Raw genomic sequence first — 22,158 nt, 5'->3', positions numbered from 1 at the left:
TATAGCACGTAAAACCTTTTGAATATCGATCCTTAAAAGTATTTACTGCACTAGACTTCCCAAAATTGCTGAGTTTTCTTTTCCATTTGCTCAGTGCTAATTTCCCTTCTGACCTTGATCACAAATTTTAGCATTTTAATTTTTTAATTCCTTATACAGCTTGAATGACTTCAGTGGTCAAGTGTAGTCACGAAACTTTCTAACAAAGCACGAGAGCATGGTTTCTTTTTTTTTTTTTTTTTTTGCTGCTTTGTTAGGTCTGAACAGCTGCATGCTGGGAGAAGAAACTGGAAGAATTTTGACATGCTTTTCAAATTAAAGAAATGTGCATTTTTCTTTTAGAGAGACATAGCCGAATATAAGCAAGTACAAAAGGCCAGCAAGTCAGTGTGCTTGGACAGTTTTGAAATAGCACATTTTTTTGCCTACAGAGGGGAACAAATTCCAAAATAAAAAAAGTTATGCAATCAGAATTGTTTGTAGAAAGTGCTCTAGTACTTGTGTGAAAGTACTAAATTTAAGAATCAAGCAAAAGTTCCACAGTTCTTTGTACAAGTCTCCACTTGCCAATTTACTTTTTTGGGGGGAGGAGGAGGGGCTGGGAAGTTTTTCATTCTGGAAGCTGCAAGAAATAAAATCGCTGTATTTCAGATTTGTGCAAGCAAATTGATATGCAGGTTTTTTTGTACTTTTTTGATCCAAATTTCCAAATCTTACATTTGTTCTATATAGCATTGCTTGGTAATGAGTTGTAGCTACGTTATCCAGCTAGCATAACTTTAGGGCTGCTAGATAAAGTTATCCGGCTAACTTTGATATAGTTGGGTATACTAAGCGGCACACTCATGCCGTTGAATATACCATCAAAGTTATCAGGTTAACTTTGCTAGCCAGCTGAAAATGGAAATCTGTGTGAAGTTAGCCATCTCACAATAAGTGACTTTCTTGGTGCATATCTGTATCTCTGCTATGACTTACAGGTCATATTTGCTTAGTTGACACTAAAATCATTATACTGCCAATTTCAGTTCAATAAAAGAGAATTTCTGTGGACCTTGTCTAATGCACTCCAAGTTTATTAAGGATACCAGTTTGTTCAGGCCATTCTTGCTTTACCCAGCTATAGTTTGCTGAGAATTGTATTCTGCCTGGACTTCCACAGTTCAGGTGGTATTCCTGCCTTAGCTAATATAATCTGATAATATTGTTTGCTCTGTTCCCTGAAATGTTGAACACATTTTCAAAGTTTTGTTATGTTTACACTGTGCAGTAATTAACTAGGGGGGCCAAAGTACTAAACTGCACTGATATTCATGATTACATTTACGCACATAAAAAAGACCATTATTATTACATTGATTGTACATTATTAGTACTTATAATGCATGTCATTTAGCAGTCGTGCACATTAGTGCGGAACCTATGCAAAATAGGTAGTCTGAATAGTTATACAAATCATCTCATTACCTATGAATGCATAGCACATTATTTTATATATTTGGATTTGATGTCTGCTTTTTTCAATACGAAATTCACCCAAAACAATTTAGAATACATTAGAAATGACAACATATGAGCAAAGGTCATTTTCAGCTTTACAAATAGAAATTGTTTGGTATATTAAAATAGCAGCAAATGTCACATTCAATCTTAGTAATAAAAGGTGCACTGTAGGATTAATATCAACAATTAAATCTGTACTACAACACAATGTAAATATTGGTGACTTATGCAAAGTACTGTAGCACAAAAGCTTGAAGCAGCAGATTGAAGGCACTTGTAGTGATGCTCGGTTGTGTCCCGTAATCATAAGAACATAAGAAATTGCCATGCTGGGTCAGACCAAGGGTCCATCAAGCCCAGCATCCTGTTTCCAACAGAGGCCAAACCAGGCTACAAGAACCTGGCAAGTGCCAGCAGTTTGGGTTTGACATTAAAGGCCTTACAAAAGCGTTGGTTTTTATTTGCCTCTTGAAATACGAATGATCCTGCATTTCTCAGAGCCCTTCTGGGAGTGCATTTCAGAAGGCAGGTGCAGCTTCCAAGAAGGATCTGTTACATTTTGTTTGATCTTTTGACTTCTTTTGATGACAGAAGTGACATTGAGGATCTTAATGGTTTAGTGGGCATGTATAGAGAGAGATGTTCTATGGAACTCCATGCCACTCGAAATAAGGCTGCAGAGAAATTTGAAACTATTTAAAACTAGTCTGAAAACCTGGCTTTTTAAACAAGCTTTTTATAAAGACAAAGAGAAGGAGGAAAACAGTTGAAAGATAATGACGCACCAAGTAATCAGTTTTTTTTCCTCTAATATCTCCAATTGCATATTACCGCTAGATTTGAACCGCTCGACAGTTTTTCAACCGACATATAAGCCTTAATTAACACACAGTCTTTTCTTATTAAAATATGTTACCGTTCTATGTTGGCACATGTATAATTTGTAATCTATACCAGTTATAGTTTTTTCTTATTGTGCCTTTCTGTAAACCATTGTGATGGTGAATTAACGACGGTATAGAAGAGTTTTTAAATAAATAAATACATTTTCATTCAAACAGGTCTTTCTCCATTTAGAGCCTTGTATAGCGTCACTGCTTTAAATTTTGCTCTGTGTTTGGTATTGTTAACTAGTGTAGTTTTTGTAGGATGGGTGTAATTTGTTTGTGTTTTTTGCATCCTTCTATCAGTCGTGCAGCAGAGTTTTGCATCATCTGGAGTTTGTGGAGGGCCTTATTTGTTAGACCCTTGCACAAAGTATTGCAGTAGTCTAGCCATGAGGTTACTGTGGCATAATCTATTGAGTAAGTTTTTCTTTTCAATAAGCAGGTATAATTTTTGAAGGTTTCGTAATTGAAAGTGGAGCTCTTTACTGTTGCCTGGATTTGCTGGAGAATGATGAGTTCTGAATCCAGCATAACCAAGACTTTTTGACCTGTGATTTTAGTGGGAGCTCATACATTCTGAATGGGATATTCAAGTCTGGAATTTCTTTGTTTTGTATCTAAATAAAGTTTTGTTGGGATTTAAATGGAGTTGGTTGTTTTTTGTCCATTCTTGCATTGCTGTAAGACACGTGCTTAGCTTATTTATGCATGTTTATGGGTCATCGATAGTGTGAGATGGACATTATCAACATAGATTTGGGCTTTTATGTTAAAAGTACAGATCAGCTGTTCTAATGGTTTGACAAAAATTTGAATAGTACTGGTAACAATAGGGATCCTTGGGAGATCCCATGGTTTAGTGTCCATGGTGCTGATCTAGTGTCAGTGAAGTGTTCAGTTTGATAGAAAGGAATTCAACCAAGTCAGGAAGAACCTTATTGTTTAATCTCATTTCTATTATTGTAGATATCAGGATATTATGGTCTATGACAGGGGTGGCCAACTTCAGTCCTCAAGAGCCACAAAAAGGCCTGGTTTTCAGTATATCTGTAATGAATATGCAGGAGATAGATGTGCATGCACTTTGAATGCAAATCTATCTCGTATATATTCATTGCAGATATCCTGAAAACCGGGTCAGTCTGTAGCTTTTCAGGACAGGGGTTGGCTACCCCTGGTCTATGATGTCAAATGCTACAGAGAAATCCAGTAAGCAGCAACATACTGCCTGACTTATATCAGGACATCTAAGAAGATCATCCAGCAGGTCAACTAGGATGTTTTCTGTTCCTTAGCTTTTTCTGAATCTGCATTGATATGGGTTCAGACAGTTTTTCTTTGCTAGTCAGTGGTCAGTTTTTCAGTGGAGGAAAGTAAATAGTGATGTGCCCTTGGGATCTGTACTTTTAAACATATTTATAATTAATCTGGAAAAGGGAACAATGAGTGAGGTGATCAAATTTGCAGATGACAAAACAATTATTTCAAGTTGTTAAATCACAAGCAGATTGTGAGAAATTGCCAGAGGACCTTGCAAAACTGGAGATTGGGCATCCAATGGCCGATAAAATTTAATGTGGACAAATGCAAAGTGATGAATATAGGGAAAAATAATCCAAAATGTAGTTATTTGAAGTTAAGTTCCATATTAGGAGTCACCATCTAGGAAAAGGATCTGTGTGTCATCGTGGACAGTATGTTGAAATCCTTGGCTTGTCCCAAGGAGACAGTAATTTTGGACAAGCAATTATGTGCAGCCTTTTCACTTAGTAGTTCACTTTTCATCTGATGGGGCTAAGTTATCTTTTTAAATAACTGCTTCTCCAAGGACAAGCAAGATGGCAGTTCTCACACATGGGTGACCTCATTGGATGGAGCCTGGCACGGAAAACTTATGTCAGAGTTTCTAGAACTTTGAGCCTCATTGAGCATGCTCTTGCATACAATACAGCATGTGTCCATGTGGGGTCCCCTTGAATCTCCTCTTTTCCGCAGAGCCGTCATCTCACGGTAGGGTTAGAGCCTCACTTTGCCAACTTTTTTGGCCTACTTCTTTAAAGCGTGTTTTTTCGCTAAATAATTTTCGCTTCCTTACACAGTCAGTGTGGGGGTCCCCCGGTTCTCCAGTTAGCGTTCTAAATAGGTTTTTCAATGTTTATTGGTAAGAGTATTTGCGTTGTTGATCTTGTGCTCGGTGGTCGCTGCCATCAATTTCGATCTCGCGTCTTTTATTTTGTAATGGATCTCTTTGCAGTACCTTGGAACAGGAAGGTTCCTCAGTTCTGTTTCCTGAGCAGGTCATGTGGCAAACCAGTTTCTAAATACTTTGCATGGCATTGGGGCGAGGGTCTCCTGTATGCATATCCTCCAGCTCCACTGGTAAGTGAAGACTCTCTTGAAGCTTCGCAAGGACAAAGGGCTATGATCCTCATATCCCCTCATTGGCCAAGACAGGTCTGGTTTCCACTCCTCAGGGAAATGTCCATCTGGAAACCGAGCAGGCTGGGGACTTCCCCAGATCTCATCACCTAGAATCGAGGCAGGATGCGGCATCCCAACCTCCAGGCCCTGTCACTACAGCCTGGATGTTGGGAGATTAATATTGCAACCACTCAGTCTCTCAGAAGACTGTCTTGGATACTTGTGACTTCCAAAAAGCCTTCCACTAAAACGTCCTACGGACTGAAGTGGAAGAGGTGTCCCTAGTTCTGTTTTCCTGCTCCCCACAAAAACTGTTTGACTAACTTTTACACCTATTGGATGCTGGCTTGAAGTCAAACTTTGTTAGAGTTCATCTAATTGCAATTGGCGCAAACCAACATGGTGTAGATGGTATACCCATCTCTGTACAGCCTAGAATTGTATGTTTTATGTGGGGCTTGCTTCAGTTGAAGCCTCCCCTAAGGCTTCCGACTGTGCTTTGGGACCTAAACTTGGTGTTAGCTCAACTGATGAAAGCTCCTTTTGAGCAACTGTGCTGCTGTGACCTAAAGTACCTGACCTGGAAGGTCATATTTTTGGTGGCGCTCACGTCAGCACATAGGTTCAATGAGCTCCAGGCCTTAGAAACTTATCCACCTTTACACTAAGTTTTTCCATGACAGGGTGGTCATGTGTACACATCCTAAGTTGTTGCCTAAGTTGGTGTTGGACTTCCATCTTAACCAGTCCATCATCCTGCCAACATTCTTTCCCAGACCCCATTCACACCAAGGCAAACAAGACCTGCACAGGGCTGCAGAAGAGCCTTAACCGTCTTTCTGGAGCAGACAAAAGCCCATAGACAGTTCACCCAACTTTTTGTTTCTTTTGATAGGAATATGTCAGGCATTGCCGTTGTCAAACAGATGCTTTCCAATTATCTGGCAGACTGCATCTCCTTCTGTTATACCCAGGCAGAACTGCATTTTGGGGCCATTTCAAAGCTTATTCTGTTTAAGCCATGGCAGTGTCGATGGCCCACTTGCGAGCAGTTCTCATGGAGGAGATCTGCAGAGCTGCAATGTGAAGTTCTCTCCATACATTCACATCCCATTATTGTTTGGATAGAGATGGCCGATGTGATGGCAGGTTTGGCAAATATGTCTTTCGGACCTTGTTTGAGGTATAGAACCCAACTCTGTTCCTGCCTAGGGCCTGTTGTTTTTGTTCAGACTGCCCTGCCCTCCATTACCAACAAAACTGGTTGTTGTGTTCGTTGGCACTTGTGTGGTGTTGGTCCCCTTTTATGTTGGGAGGCAGCCTGTAGCTAGGGATCTGCCCTAGGGATCCACCCTGTAGCTAGGGATCCACCCTAGGGATCTTGGAGTCATAATAGATAGTCACTTGAACTTAAAGCAATTTATAAAACATACCACAAGGGAGTGCTTCTACAAGCTAAAAGTACTCAAAAAACTCAGACCGCTCCTTTTCCATTACGATTTCAGATCTGTCCTTCAAGCCATTCTTTTCTCCAAGATAGACTACTGCAATTCCATCTTGCAAGGTCTACCGGCTTCTACCATAAAACCTCTCCAGTTGCTCCAAAATGCAGCGGCGAGAATTTTAACAAATACTAATCGGAGAGCGCATATCTCCCTCATTCTAAAAGATCTTCACTGGCTCCCAGTAAACTTCAGGATCCTTCATAAATCACTGACAATTATCCACAAAAATATTCACCATCAGACCCCATTAGATCTTTCACACCCTCTCAAATTGCACTCGACGACCAGACCCTTAAGAGATGCCTACAAGGGATCTTTACATGTTCCCCCAATCAAAACTGTACACCACTCAAACATCAGAGACAGGACATTCTCTATCACAGGGCCCTCCATCTGGAACGCCATGCCTCCGGACCTCAGGCAGGAAGCCTGTCTACTAGGGATGTGAATCGTTTTTTGATGATTTAAAATATCGTCCGATATATTTTAAATCGTCAAAAATCGTTAGAGGCGATATTTAATAGGAATTCCCCCGATTTATCGTCAAAAATCGTAAATCGGGGGAAGGGGGAGGGCGGGTAAACCGGCACATTAAAACATCCCTAAAACCCACCCCGACCCTTTAACATAAATCCCCCACCCTCCCGAACCCCCCCAAAATGTCTTAAATTACCTGGGGTCCAGTGGGGGGGTCCCGTAGTGATCTTCCACTCTCGGGCGTCAGGCGCGTTGATAGAAAATCGTGTTGCCGTACGGCCGGCGCCATTTTGCTGTACGGCAAAGCAAAATGGCGCCGGCCGTACGGCAACACAAGTCGAGCGCAGGAGGTCGTTCCCGGACCCCCGCTGGACTTTTGGCAAGTCTTGTGGGGGTCAGGAGGCCCCCCCAAGCTCGCCAAAAGTCCCTGGGGGTCCAGCGGGGGTCCGGGAGCGATCTTCTACGCTCGTGACGTCGGGGAACACGAACCAAAATGGCGCCGGCGCTACCTTTGCCCTGTCATATGACAGGGCAAAGGTAGCGCCGGCGCCATTTTCTATCAACGCGCCCGATGCCCGAGAATGGAAGATCACAACGGGACCCCCCCCACTGGACCCCAGGTAATTTAAGACATTTTGGGGGGGGTTCTGGAGGGTGGGGGATTTATTTTAAAGGGTCGGGGTGGGTTTTAGGGATGTTTTAATGTGCCGGTTTTCCCGCCCTCCCCCGATTCACGATTTACACGATATTTAGAAAAACAAAACCGCGACGATCCGATTCCCTCCCCCCTGTCAATAATTTCTGGACTCAAAGCCAGGGCAACAAGAACACTTCAACTCAGCAAGAGGTTTTTAAATTTAATTTATTTGGCTTCTTAAAAGACAAGTGTTCCTGTGAGATGCGATATGCCCTCTATCTGTAATAACTAGCATCTCAATGAATATATGAAATGCCCTTTGTTGTGTAAACAAATCGCAAGTCTGTGGCTTCAATAGGAGTTAGGCCTGAATTCCGTTTCTTGGCACCAGGATTTAATTAAAACTGTAACCTCAAAGGATCTTCTTCTCACCTGGTTTCTGTCCGTTGAGATAGGCATTTGTAAGACAAAAGCTTGTATCCTGGTTTCATGCAAACTAAGTTTCCTTGTATTATGAAGTAAATGTTGCCATTGAATAGGCCTCTTCCTGTTGGTGCCAGTAGTTCTACTTCAGGGACATTCTGCAAGTCATGCTCAGAAAGGCACTCAAAGTTCATTCACCTCTGACAGGCCACAGTACAGCAGAGGCGTCTGGGTATTTTTCCTTCCTAATATTATGTATCTGATCAATCATATTCTTCACCCTCCAGCCGAAATCGATCGTTAAGACAATCGATCACACGATACACATCTCTAATGTCTACTAACTTTCAAAAAGAAACTAAAGACATGGCTATTCTGCCAAGCCTTCCCCGCCACTAGCCCAACAGCCTGATTTAGAATTATCATATCGCTTATGTAAATAAACGCTAATCATGCTCACAAGTCATCATGAGGTCGGCCCCCTGCCTCCCTCCCATATTCCATTGTATATAGTAATTTATCTTCGTTCTCCCCCTCTTTTTTTCCTTCTCCCAGTTAAGGCATCCTTGTTATAATGTAACTTTATGCTCCTTTAAATTGTCACTTGTTGATTGGTTGGTTATATTTCTGCTTAGTTTGATGTATACCGAGTTGATTTGATCTGTATCAAGAAAGTCTGTATATAAAAGCCTTAAATAAAAATAAATAAATAAATGTGTGAGGACTGCCATCCTCGGAGAAAGCAGAGTTGCTTACCTGTAATAGGTGTTCTTCAAGGACAGTAGGATGTCTGTCCTCATGAGTTTCCACTTCATGGGTTTTTTTTCTTCTTTATTTTATTTTCTTGAACTCTATATTATAAGACTGAAGGGGACCCTGCATGGACGTGGTATATTGCATATGTGAGCATGCTCAATGAGGCTCAGACAAAGTTTTAGAAACTTTGACAATGTTTTTTGTGGTGGGCTCCATCCAATAATGACACTCGTGTGAGGACTGACATCCCGCTGTCATTGGAGAACACCTGTTAAAGGTAAGCAACTCTACTTTCCACGGTGCACCCCTCAACTTGGGGCATAACAGCTAATTCATGCCTGCTCATCCATGGAGGAAGCAAGTTGGTTTACCTGCAGGATGAATTAGCCATTCTTAATAGCTGTCTGTCTCCCTAGAGAGTCACTAGTGGTTAAGTTCTGGAAGAGACTGAGGGGTTCACAAGGCAGCGTTCACAACTGGGAACTCCATGCATGCTCGGTGAAGTATCCTGAGGGCTGGGTTCACGTCACTGTTGTTGGGTGACATGACATCACCCATTCTAATTCATCCTGCTGTCTACAGAAAACTCTGATTTTTTTGTGTTAACATCAGCATTAAACTGCTAACTTAAATTTGAGAAATTTTTGCCACATTGATTAGCATATCATTTACATGGATTGTTAGTACAACATAATGAATGTGCATTAACAACCCATTTTATTGTGACTTAATACATTGGCCTCAAAGTGGTTTTGACTACGAATTGATTGAATGTTTCCTGGAAGTCAAGCGCCCAAATGCAGTCCTTTTTGACTTATCTCCAGAGGATTGTTGAACAGCTTTGGACAAATTTTGGTTTTATATAGTGTAATTGTTTTGGAAAAAATTATCAGTCATTGCAGAAAGATCCAGATGGCATTAGAGTGAGTGTGGACAGAAGGATAATTTTTCTTAAAATTTGTAATGACTGTTTGCTAGCAAAACTCTTCTAGATATCTTTCTGCAACTTTGTGGATAACGACTGAGCTTTTATAACACTTTGGGGAAGATTTATTAAAGTATTGCTCTGGTGCAAAAATTGCTCCAGATGTATCAATGGAAACATTCCTGCGGTTTCAGTAAGAGAAACAGAGAAAAACTGAAGCAAGTTTTGTATGGGGTCAACTTTGCCTCACCTCTCCTCTCCATTTTGAATATTTTCAACTTTATATCCAAATTTGCATAAAGGTTTTCACCCTTGAAAGAGTCAATACTCATGAAGAGCAGAGGAGATGTTCTGGTAATGGATGTAACCCTAGCATATCTCTGTATCAGATTCTTAATTTGATCAATTCACAGTATTGAGATTGATATTGTTTTAATACTTTAATAAGATCAGTCATTATGATGAGAACATTTTGTGTATTCTTTGGGGAAAAAGTGACTGTGTAGTAACAATGATTATGGGCAATGTCCCTTCTAATTTTTAAAAGGCTACATGCGTAAAAATGTTCTTTTGTGCAACTATTTATAATCTGAGTTCAAATTTGTGCACTATGAGCCAGTATAATGCAAATAATAATGAGATTTCTTGTGTGCACTATGTTTTGCTTTGTGTGCAGGGTTCACAACCTGTGCACACACGCACAGCTTAGAGGGAACAGTGATTATGGGTAATCATGTATGTTGTATGTTTTTTTATACTGTTTTTCAAACCGATTGTGACTGTACCTCTGTTTTTTTTCACTGCTTTGTGCATTCTTGTAGATCAGGGAAGTGATATAGAAAAATCATTAAATAACTCATTCTCTAGATTGTGTTTTTAATTTGTATTACAGAATTAAAGAATCTTCAGGATGGCAACAAGTGTTTTCCAGTCCCTATCTAGACTGGACTATTGAGCGTGTGGCTCTAAATGCCAAGGTGGTTGGTGGTCCTCATGGAGACAAGGACAAGATGGTGGCTGTTGCATCAGAGAGTAGCATCATCCTATGGAGCATTCAGGACGGTGGCAGTGGTAGTGAAATAGGTGAGAATTATAGGTATGGTGCATAATTTTTCCTGAACATACCCAGATCAGTCCAGACAAGTGGGTTTTGCATCCCTACCAGCAGATGGAGACAGAGAACAAAAACTTTGAGGCACTGCTAAATAAACAAGAGTGCCACCTGCAATCCCTCAATATTTCTCTGTCTCCAGAAGATGGTAGAGGTGCAAACCTGCAGTTCTGACTGAAAGTTGAGACTTCGAGATTTGAAAGGTTTTGGATCAGCTCCCTGAGGTGCTAGGTTCCTTTTTGCGTCATCCCTCAGGTTGAGCCGGGCGACCAGGCGGTAGGATACCCATGACTGTTGGTACCTCCGGGGACTTTGATAGCCAGGGGACTGGCTCACTCTGGGCATCCCAAAGTTCTCTCCTGCCCGCCGCTCTCTATTCAGAGCAGTACCCTTTTTTGTTTGTTTGCATTAAGTTTATTTTAGTTAATAAAAAAAAAAAGAAAAAGAAAAAAAGAAAAGAGTTGACTGAGGAGAGAGACAGGAGAATTAGCCTGAGGTGCAGTGCTGGGGCGGTCAATCAGCGGGAGCTGCCAGGTTTGGCAGGAGGGTGAGAGCGAGGAGTACCGCATGTTTAGTTTTCCCCAGCAGGGAAATCTTTGTGTGCTCTGGGTGTTGCATCAGAGTGTAGCATCATCCTATGGAGCATTCAGGACAGTGGCAATGGTAGTGAAACAGGTGAGAATTACAGCTATGGTGCATGATTTTTTTCATCTGCAAATATAGGAAAGAACTGTGGCCTGATAGAACACGTAACTAGGAGTCAGAGAGAAATGGAAACTACTTGAAATCCCTTCTACCACTGATTCTGTGACCTTGGGCAAATCACGTTATCTTTGTGATCCAGTTTGTGAGTTGCAATGATTTTAATAATCACATTGGCCCTTCTTCCTTTTAACGGCATGTCTAGGTGTCAGAAATATTCAGCTTGGCCATCTACCATAATTGAGACCATATGTCTTTCAGAAGTATGAAATTATAACCGGAGTAACTGGAAAATTATTTGGATAAAATATACTCTATAAATGAAAAACACTGTTCTCCATTGACAAGCAGGGCTAAACTAGCCGTGACACATGTGTGACATTCGTTGGCACCAAATAGACCCTTCTCTTCTGATTTATAGAGCTTTTTGTTCTACTGAGCAGGTGTGGGAGTTGCCAAGCATGAGCTGCCTCATCAGTCCCTCAGTCTATTTTTGCCCAAGCTTCTGCATGGGCATATAACCTCTCTCTCTCTTATCTGTTTTTTAATTTGTAGTTTTCTTCTTCTAACTCATTTTGAGTTACCTAGCTACCTCTGCAGTCCCTCAACAACACTTTCAGTGCTACCAGAAAAAGTGGGGCCAGCAACAGAGAACATATGCTTCTGTGAATGCTGAAGACGGTTTATCTACACAGAGGGGTAGATTTTTTAAAAAAGCGCGTTTGCGTACTTTTGTTTGCGCACCAGGCGCAAACAAAAGTACGCTGGATTTTATAAGATACGCGCGTATCTTCTAAAATCCTGGATCGGCGCGCGCAAGGCTGCCGATTTTGGGCAGCCGGCGTGCGCCGAGCCGCGCAGCCTGTCACCGTTCCCTCCGAGGCCGCTCCGAAATTGGAGCGGCCTCGGAGGGAACTCTTTCGCCCTCCCCTCACCTTCCCCTCCCTTCCTCTACCTAACCCACCCCCCTGGCCCTATCTAAACCCCCCCCCTTACCTTTGTCCGTAGATTTACGCCTGCGAGAAGCAGACGTAAATCTACGCGCGCCAGCGGAGTGCTGGCGCGCCGTGCTCCGACCCGGGGGCTGGTCCGAAGGCCTGGACCACGCCCCCGGGCCGGCGCCACGCCCCCGGTCCGGCCCCCGAAACGCCGCGCCCCGCCCCCAAAATGCCGCGTCATCAGGTCCCGCCCCCGACACGCCCCCTTCCAAAAACCCCGGGACCTACGCGCATCCCGGGGCTCTGCACGCGCCGGCGGCCTATGGAAAATAGGCGCGCCGGCACGCAAGGCCCTGCTCGTGTAAATCCGGGCGGATTTACGCGAGCAGGGCTTTTAAAATCCGCCCGAGAAGGAATTATCAGTAGGTGCTTCTCTTGCGATTTCAATGAATGCATTTTGAAATCACATTTGATACATAGTTGAGCTGATGATCACGTATGGCTTGAAAAACCAGAGGGACCAATTTAAAGTTAATCCTAAAAATAGGCAGCCAATGTAGATCTCTTATTGTGGGTGAAATATATTCCTTTATATGGTACCTGTGATCAAGCGAGAGACAGCATTCTATATAATCTGCAAGGCATTCACCAAATTCTTCAGAAGACTAGCATAGAGTGCATTGCAATAATCCATGGAACCTATTGCAAGTGATTGGACATTGCTCCTGAAAATCCTTCTTTGCATCCAGATATCTAACAAAGTGGATAAATCTCAACTTATAAAATGCTTTTTAAAACTTTGAAAACATTCTTTGAAAATGGCCATGGTGGGCATTCATGTAAATCTAACACAGAACACGATTTAGTGCATACTTTTAAAAAAAATGTTTTTATTTATGCAATTTCAAATACACCTCAAGGCAATACACTTGATTAGAAAATAAGTGGCAAATTTTTTTTTTACAAATTTCATACAATGAGAAGCTATCAAAAATATAGCAATACATAAATCACCACATCCAAGTCCACAATGTAGAGGATATCAAGGTCACAATTTCAAGAAAATACACTTATTACTAAGTATAGGAAAAGCTGACTATATTGAGGACCTATATATTGATGTTTTCAAGATGGCTGTGCTGACTTGTTTTGTTTTGTTTTTAAAAAATGTATTAATCGCTTAACACAATTGGCCTAAGCGATGTACATAATTACATATACAACATACACAACATTACAATAAACTTGCTGTTCGTGAGGAGTCTGGCCGAGCCCAGCCGTTTTTGCCTCTAATATGCCCTACTCTGGCAGGAAAAGAAGAGCCAGAGAGTGGGGTTTACCTGCTCAGTTGTCGGCTGTGGAGGTTCGTGGTCCAATGGACTTCCACGTATGACGTGGAGGAATTGATCCGGGAGTAGGCTCACTGGAAGAGAACCGGCAAGCAGAGGAAGCCGGTTCCCTCCCTGAGCTGTCCATCTCTCTCTCCCCGGTGGAGCGGCTTGCCCCCTCCAACCCTGCTGAGGCACGCGCACTGAGCTGGCCAAAGGGAGAGCCGGCAGAAGGAGATCCTGGAGATGCTGCAGTGTCCCCCGACTCGGCATTTTTTCAAAAAGCACTGGTTGAGGACTCAAGGTGGGGGATTCATCTGTCGACTGTGTGGAAAGGCACAGGGAAGTTTTAATGCCTACAGAGACAGCTTACCAGCCAGCAGAACTGGTAAGACCTACATTAATAACATTAGACTCTTTCTGGGATGCTGTCCAGGCTTTAAATATAAATATTGTTCAACAAATTAGCTCTGCACTTAGTTTCTTTTCTAACCTGGACACTCGTTTGAAATCTGTGGAGGCAGAAGTGGTTGAAATAAAGAAGAACTGTGATACAAACAAGATTGAGTTGGGAAAAGTTATGAGTTTGCAACAAAATGTTATAAAGGAAAATCAAATGCTTGCCTTTTGGCTAGAAAATTTAGAAAACCAATATAGGGGGAAAAATTTACGTTTTATTAATTTCCCCAAAGATCCTACAGTGGCCCTAAAAGAAATGTGGAAGAGATACTTAATGGAAAATTTAAAGATTCCTGAAAAAGTTTTGCCACTTATATCACATATATATTATGTACCATCATTTAAGAAGGGTCCTGAAAATGTAAATGAATCATCGGACCTTTCACCTATAATTAAATCTCCTTTGGATGTTACAGTGCTTTGCAAACGTCTCAAAAAGATATGGTCAAACCAGCCACATTGACAGTTTCCTTTCTTTTTTTTTTTAATTTTTTATTTATTGAAATTTTTCAAATATTTCAAAACATTGAAACTTTAACAAGTAAATAGGGAAAAAACAGATACAACTTTCTCAAGTAATACATTTCCAAAAAAGCAAAATAATTCCCATATTTTAAAGTAAATGGGAGACCCAGGGAAATATAGCGATAATAGGGGCAATTTCCAAATAATATTAACGCACGGTTATTTGCTGAATATACTACTTCAAGCTAACACTTCAGGTTATTAATCAGAGTGAGAGTCTAGATATACACGCAATTGTTCCAATTCAGTGAATACATATCTATTATTATTGTGTACCAAAGTACAGCGACAGGGGTATTTTAAAAAGAATTTGGCACCCCTAGCTACTATTTCATTCCTCAAGGAAAGAAAGGCTTTTCTTTTTTCTTGAATTTTTCTTGTTACATCCGGGAATACTCTCACTTGGTATCCATAAAACAATTCAGACTGTTTCTTAAAGGATCTCCTCAAAACTTCGTCTCTATCTGACAATTGTAGAAAAGTTAAAGAAACAGTTGCTCGTTCTGTAATTCTTGCTTCATAAGATTTTTCAATAAAGTCTGTTAAATTATCAGGGGAGATAACTTCTTCTGACATGACTTCTTGATGTTCTCTCTCTTTCGCTTTCCCTCCGAAAGTATAATACATTCTTGTCACAATTGGTATTTCTTCCGTAAAAAGTAAAACATTTTTAAAGTAACTTTTAATTAAGTCCCTTAATGGTAGCCATTTTGTTCTTGGAAAGTTTAATATTCTTAAGTTGTTTCTTCTTAGTTGGTTCTCCAAGAAATCTATCTTTCCATTAACATATAAATCTGATTTTATTAAATTGGTATTCACTTCTTTGATGTTACTAATATCTTGCTCCAGTAATACAATATGTGCATCATGTTTCTGCACTTCTTTCTCCAAACATTTAGATGTTTCTATGTTCTGTTTCACAACATTAGTTAAATCTGCTATAGCTTTATTCATTTGCATCAGCGCCTTCCAAATCTCTTCAGATGTAATTTTTTTTAGGGGTTATTAGAGAGTGTTGTAATAGTACGTGTAATGTCTTTTCCTCACCTCCTGTATCCTGAAGGTTCCCCTCCTCTCTCTCCTCTCGTTCTGAACCAAGCGTTCCTCCCCTGGAGCCTGCACTTTCTAGGCTCTCCGAAGCCGGTAGAGTATTCAAACCGCTTCTCTGGGGATCCTCCGATTTTTCTGGAGGTTGGTTCAGTGAGGTTTCTCGCAGCTGTTCTCCCCCTTCACAATCCGGGGGCTTGCATGATAGAGAGGGGATAGTCGGCTCGCCGGGACTTAATGAGATCTCATCGGCCTGGGCGTATGGCGTTCGCTCACCGCCATTATCGCCAGCGGCCCCCCTCACCGGCTCAATCAGCAAACCTGGCAGTACGTCCTCGATTCTCGTCTGTCTAGCGGAAATAACGGGAGTAGAGGCCATCGCCTCTCTGATTCTGGCCTTACGCTTTGTGTGAGGCATAAAGACAAGTAAGAAACCAGAAAAAAGGCACTTCAGAATTAGCCAGCAGGCAAAAGACGCGGAGCTCGAGAGACTGCTTGTTCACCGTGCGGCGGCCATCTTAGGTCTCGTGCGGCCGACAGTTTCCTTTCTGATGGAATCAGATAAGGACTGGGTCCTTAGAATGTTTTTTCGCCATAGGTTGGAGCCTTTTCTAAATATGAAGATCCATGTGTTTCCAGATTTTTCAAAACAAACTCAAGAAGAAAGTAGTTCTTGTTACTCAAACCAAAAGTTTTGGAGCTGAGAGCTTTTTTTTTATATTAAAGTTCCCGTATAAATGTTTGATAAAATTCCAGAATGCCTTTTATGTTTTCTTCCAACCTCCTCAATTGTCCGCTTTTTTTGTCGAATAAGATAACATCTACTTTTTTGCATAATAAACCGTCTTTAACAGAATGAAGATTCACTCAGTGTGTACTTTTATGTGCATACTAAATAGGTGTTTGGGGGGGGGGGGGGGGGAGTGGAGTGGAGTGGAGTCGGGCCAGAATTGGGATGCTTTTGATTTTTGAAACAATACCTGTAAACCTACATGCCCTACTTTACATAACTTTGTGCATGAAAGCCAAGAGAGGTTCTGCGCACACCCTCACATTTTCAGAGTGGATTTGTGTACATAAATCCACTTGGAAAATTCTGGCTGAAATCTTTGGGTAAAAAATATCTGCAGATTTTAGCCTGCATGGGCTGTTAGAAAATTATTCTCTAGATGAAGCCTTGCTTTATAGAGCTACTTCAGAGCTCCACAGTGGATTTCCTGAAGCTTTTTTTCACATTTTACCTTATAGTTTATGATGGCAGAAAAAGACCAAGTCTGCTCAAGGGAGATTCTTCCCCTTGAGGTAGATGAACATAGTAAGAACATAAGAAATTGCCATGCTGGGACAGACCAAGGGTCCATCAAGCCCAGCATCCTGTTTCCAACAGAGGCCAAAAACCAGGCCACAAGAACCTGGCAATTACCCAAACACTAAGAAGAACCCATGCTACTGATGCAATTAATAGCAGTGGCTGGCTATTCCCTAAGTATAATTGATTAATAGCCATTAATGGACTTCTCCTCCAAGAACTTATCCAAACCTTTTTTGAACCCAGCTACACTAACTGCACTAACTACCTTCTCTGGTAACAAATTCCAGAGCTTTATTGTGCGTTGAGTGAAAAAGAATTTTCTCCGATTAGTCTTAAATGTGTTACTTGCTAACTTCATGGAATGCCCCCTAGTCCTTCTATTATTCGAAAGTGTAAATAACCGAGTCACATCTACTCGTTCAAGACCTCTCATGATCTTAAAGACCTCTATCGTATCCCCCCTCAGCCGTCTCTTCTCCAAGCTGAACAGCCCTAACCTCTTCAGCCTTTCCTCATAGGGGAGCTGTTCCATCCCCTTTATCATTTTGGTTGCCCTTCTCTGTACCTTCTCCATCGCAACTATATCTTTTTTGAGATGCGGCGACCAGAATTGTACACAGTATTCAAGGTGCGGTCTCATCATGGAGCGATACAGAGGCATTATGACATTTTCCGCTCTATTAACCATTCCCTTCCTAATAATTCCTAACATTCTATTTGCTTTTTTGACTGCTGCAGCACACTGAGCCGACGATTTTAAAGTATTATCCACTATGATGTCTAGATCTTTTTCCTAGGTGGTAGCTCCTAACATGGAACCTAACATCATGTAACTACAGCAAGGGTTATTTTTCCCTATGTGCATCACCTTGCACTGGTCCACATTAAATTTCATCTGCCATTTGGATGCCCAATCTTCCAGTCTTGCAAGGTCCTCCTGTAATGTATCACAGTCTGCCTGTGATTTAACTACTCTGAATAATTTTGTATCATCCGCAAATTTGATAACCTCACTCGTCGTATTCCTTTCCAGATCATTTATGTATATATTGAAAAGCACCGGTCCCAATACAGATCCCTGAGGTACTCCACTGTTTACCCTTTTCCACTGAGAATATTGACCATTTAATCCTACTCTCTGTTTCCTGTCTTTTAACCAGTTTGTAATCCACGAAAGGACATCGCCTCCTATCCCATGACTTTTTAGTTTTCGTAGAAGCCTCTCATGAGGGACTTTGTCAAACGCCTTCTGAAAATCCAAATACACTACATCTACCGGTTCACCTTATCCACATGTTTATTAACCCCTTCAAAAAAATGAAGCAGATTTGTTAGGCAAGACTTCCCTTGGGTAAATCCATGTTGACTGTGTCCCTTTAAATCATGTCTTTCTATATGCTCTACAATTTTGATCTTGAGAATAGTTTCCACTATTTTTCCCGGCACTGAAGTCAGGCACACTGGTCTATAATTACCCGGATCGCCCCTGGAGCCTTTTTTAAATATTGGGGTTACATTGGCCACCCTCCAGTCTTCAGGTACAATGGATGATTTTAATGATAGTTTACAAATTTTAACTAATAGATCAGAAATTTCATTTTTTAGTTCCTTCAGAACCCTAGGATGCATACCATCTGGTCCAGGTGATTTGCTACTCTTTAGTTTGTCAATCTGGCCTACTACATCTTCCAGGTTCACAGTGATTTCGTTCAGTTCGTCTGAGTCATCACCCCTGAAAACCATCTCCGGAATTGGTATCTCCCCAACATCCTCATTAGTAAACACGGAGGCAAAGAATTCATTTAGTCTTTCTGCAATGGCCTTATCTTCCCTAAGAGCCCCTTTAACCCCTCTGTCATCTAATGGTCCAACCGACTCCCTCACAGGTTTCTTGCTTTGGATATATTTAAAAAAGTTTGTATTATGAGTTTTTGCCTCTATGGCCAACTTCATTTCAAATTCTCTCTTCGCCTGTCTTATCAATGTTTTACACTTACCTTGACAATGCTTATGTTTTATCCTATTTTCTTCAGATGGATCCTTCTTCCAATTTTTGAAGGATGTTTTTTTGGCTAAAATAGCCTCTTTCACCTCACCTTTTAACCATGATGGTAATCGTTTTGCCTTCCTTCCACCTTTCTTAATGCGCGGAATACATATGGACTGCGCCTCTAGGATTGTATTTTTAAACAATGTCCAAGCCTGTTGAACACTTTTAACCTTTGCAGCTGCACCTTTCAGTTTTTTTCTAACTATTTTCCTCATTTTATCAAAGTTTCCCTTTTTAAAATTTAGTGTTAGAGCTGCAGATTTACTTATTGTCCCCCTTCCAGTTATTAGTTTAAATTTGATCATGTTATGATCACTGTTGCCAAGGTCAGTATTCAAAGGCTTTGTCCAGCTAACCTTTGGCATTGGCTGTACAAAATTCAAGATTTGAACATTTCCTCCACCAAGTGGATATATTTTGTGCATTTAACTCATTGTGCTACAAAATCTATCCAGACAAAACGTGATGACACTGGGGGCATTTTAGGGGCAGGGCTAAACTTTAGCCAGTGAGCACGCATATTGGGCATTGACCAACTAAAATTATGCACAAAGTCTGATCTATAAAACAGTGGTCCTAAAGTTATCTAGGTAAAGTTGTGAGTAACTTTATCTGGGTATATACTGCAATAGGCTTAAGTGTGTAAGTTCTGCAGAGTATCTGCTTTAAGTTATGTGCATAACCTAACCTGAATAATTTATCTACTTGCTGACTTTCTGAATATCGACCTCAAAATATTCCATATGCAATTAAATACCAACCCTTCTCATCACCTTCCTCTAACCCAAGCATGCCCAGAATCTGTTAAAGTACTTGTCTCTATCCCCTCTACTCATAGGTCACTTCAGGCCTTGTCATCTTCCTCATTGATTCTTTCAAGACCAATGCTAAATCCAACACCCAGTCTCCCTATCATGTCTTATTTGCAAGTTTTCAAATATTTCACACAACCCCAAAATATTGGCCTCCCCATGCTCATTACATTTTGGATTTTAACCAAGGTCACTCCATGCAAGTTGGCCCATGCTGCCTTAGAAGTCAGATTGAAACTTCTCTGCCAAGCATTTGATCACGCTTTCAACTTTTAGATCATATCTTGTTCTGTCTTCCTCAGGGATGTCTATCCTGTTGCAGATTTGAGTGCAAATCAAGAAAAACGTTAACTTTTCCTTTTCAGTCCTTAGGACAGATCCCTGAGGCACTTCGCTTTTCTCTCACTCTGCAGCGAGCTAGAGAAGGCCTATTTGACTGTTGTGCAGAGAAGAAAGCAAATCCACAAATTGATTTGCTACTGGAGTTGATTTACAAAAGGTTGAAGTCTTTAATATAGGACATGACAGTTGCCTGCTGAGAAATTCTGAGGGATATTGTATGAGACTCATACACAGTGCTATCCTCAGAGTTAGTTAAGACTAATGACTTGACAGACATCAGGAATTCTGTCTGTAATGAATCTAAGTATGATTTAGGAAATGTTCCTGAACATACCCAGATCAGTCCAGACAAGTGGGTTTTATTCATCCCTACCAGTAGATGGAGGTAGAGAACAAAACTTTGGGCACTGCCACATATACAAGAGTGCCACCTGCAGTCCCTCAGTATTTCTCTACCTCCAGCAGATGGTAGAGGTGCTAATCCTGCAGTCCTGAGGTGCCGAGGTGCCAGGTTCCTGAAAAAGGGCCATCCCTCTGGTTGAGCCGGGTGAACAGGGGGTTGGATACCCCTGTCCAGGTTTTAGCCCACAACCCCGGGATCCCTGACAGCCAGTGTTCTGGTTTCCTCAGTGGGACCCGTAGCCCCTCCACCGGACCAGGAGTTCAGGGAAGTACCTTGTTTTTTATTTTGGGGAATTCTTTTCTGTTGCGTGTGGGCCTTTAAGACAGTATTTAAAAAAAAAAAAAAAAAAAAAAGTGCCTGCTTTGCTAGCAGCGGTGGCTCCAGTGTAGTGCTGGGCTGCCTGTCAGGAAGTCGGCCCGGTGGGATCGTCGGGGGTGGGCCTGGTTGTGTTGAGGCGGATCAGGGGAGCCGACAGTGGAGGGTGGCCCCGGTCGGAGAGAAGTGCCTCTGTAAGCCTTTGCTGCCCTGACGGTTGGGTCGCGCGTTTTTCAGCCGCACCAGCGGCCTTCTGTGCGCACCGACGGGAATTTATGGAGGCAGTGCGCCCTCTTCCGTTTTAGGCAGCTGCCGCGTGGTGCGCCCCTCCCCCTCTGGGGCCTGGCTGCGTTGCCGTGTGGTTTACAAAAGATTTGCTTGGATTTGCCTTTATTTGTTTTTTTTCTTTGTTTTTCTTTGAATTTGAAATGTTTTGCTTTTTTTTTTTCGAGCTTATGGCAGACAAGCAACTCGGGGAGGCCTGCGGGGTTTGGTCAGCCTCCCTCAGTAGCCTCCTTCTCTGCGTGAAGGGGGGAGGGGGCGTCGGCAAAGAAAACAAAGCCGCAGAGACACTCGCGGACCGTGGCAGTGGCGCTTGGGGCACAGGAGGGAGTGGCTGTGGCCGTGGAAGCGGAGCCGGATATGGGGTTTCTCCTCAGGGCTCCGGGGGGGTCCCAGCCGCTATTTTCCCCCATGTTTCAGCCGAGGGAGAAGGACCCAGATGACTCGGGTCCTAGCAGCCCCAAGTGACCCTTGGGAGCCACGGGGGGGGGGGGGGGTGTTTCTCCCAAGTTTGTGCTTTTACTGCACGAGGCCTTCCTGGCTAGGCAAGCAGACAAGCATAGTGTGAAGGAAAGCCCAGTGGAATCGACTAAATGGATGAAGGTTCCTTCTCAAGGATCTGCAGGATCTCGGAACCTGCCCCACTAAGGTTGCCCGGTGCGCTTGGAGTCTAATTTGGATGAGTCCCAGGAGGCTTGGGGGCTGATCGAGATGAGGACCCGGCAGGGGTTCCCCCCAGGAACCAGGAGATTCTAGGACAGATCAGGGGGGCTCTGAGGGTCCTGAGGCTGAGAGCGATGATCCACGAGTGATCAGTCTCTTTTTAAGAGAGAGAAGCTTTGCCCGCTTATCCCCCAGGTGTTGGAGGAATTGGGGATCAAGCTCACTCTGGAGGATTCGGATGCCAAAAGGGTTAATCTGGTGCTGGATGGCCTAAGGAGACCTCCCAGCGCCTTCCCAATTCCAAAGAAAATCCAGAAGCTGATTAACCGGGAGTG

General features: G+C 42.2%; 1 protein-coding gene across 1 annotated transcript in view; it reads left to right on the top strand.

Annotated features, from left to right (window-relative positions):
• KCTD3 (potassium channel tetramerization domain containing 3) overlaps positions 1–22,158 on the top strand; it is a 355,533-nt gene that overhangs the window by 103,376 nt on the left and 229,999 nt on the right. Inside the window, exon 9 of the mRNA XM_029593200.1 lies at positions 10,427–10,617. Within this exon, the coding sequence (XP_029449060.1) occupies positions 10,427–10,617 (191 nt within the window). The remainder of the gene's footprint in view (positions 1–10,426; positions 10,618–22,158) is intronic.

This window comes from Rhinatrema bivittatum, chromosome 3 (assembly GCF_901001135.1).
Source record: "Rhinatrema bivittatum chromosome 3, aRhiBiv1.1, whole genome shotgun sequence".
Taxonomy (NCBI): domain Eukaryota; kingdom Metazoa; phylum Chordata; class Amphibia; order Gymnophiona; family Rhinatrematidae; genus Rhinatrema; species Rhinatrema bivittatum.
Note: the sequence above shows the minus strand (reverse complement) of the source record. Positions and strands in the feature narration are given on the sequence as shown.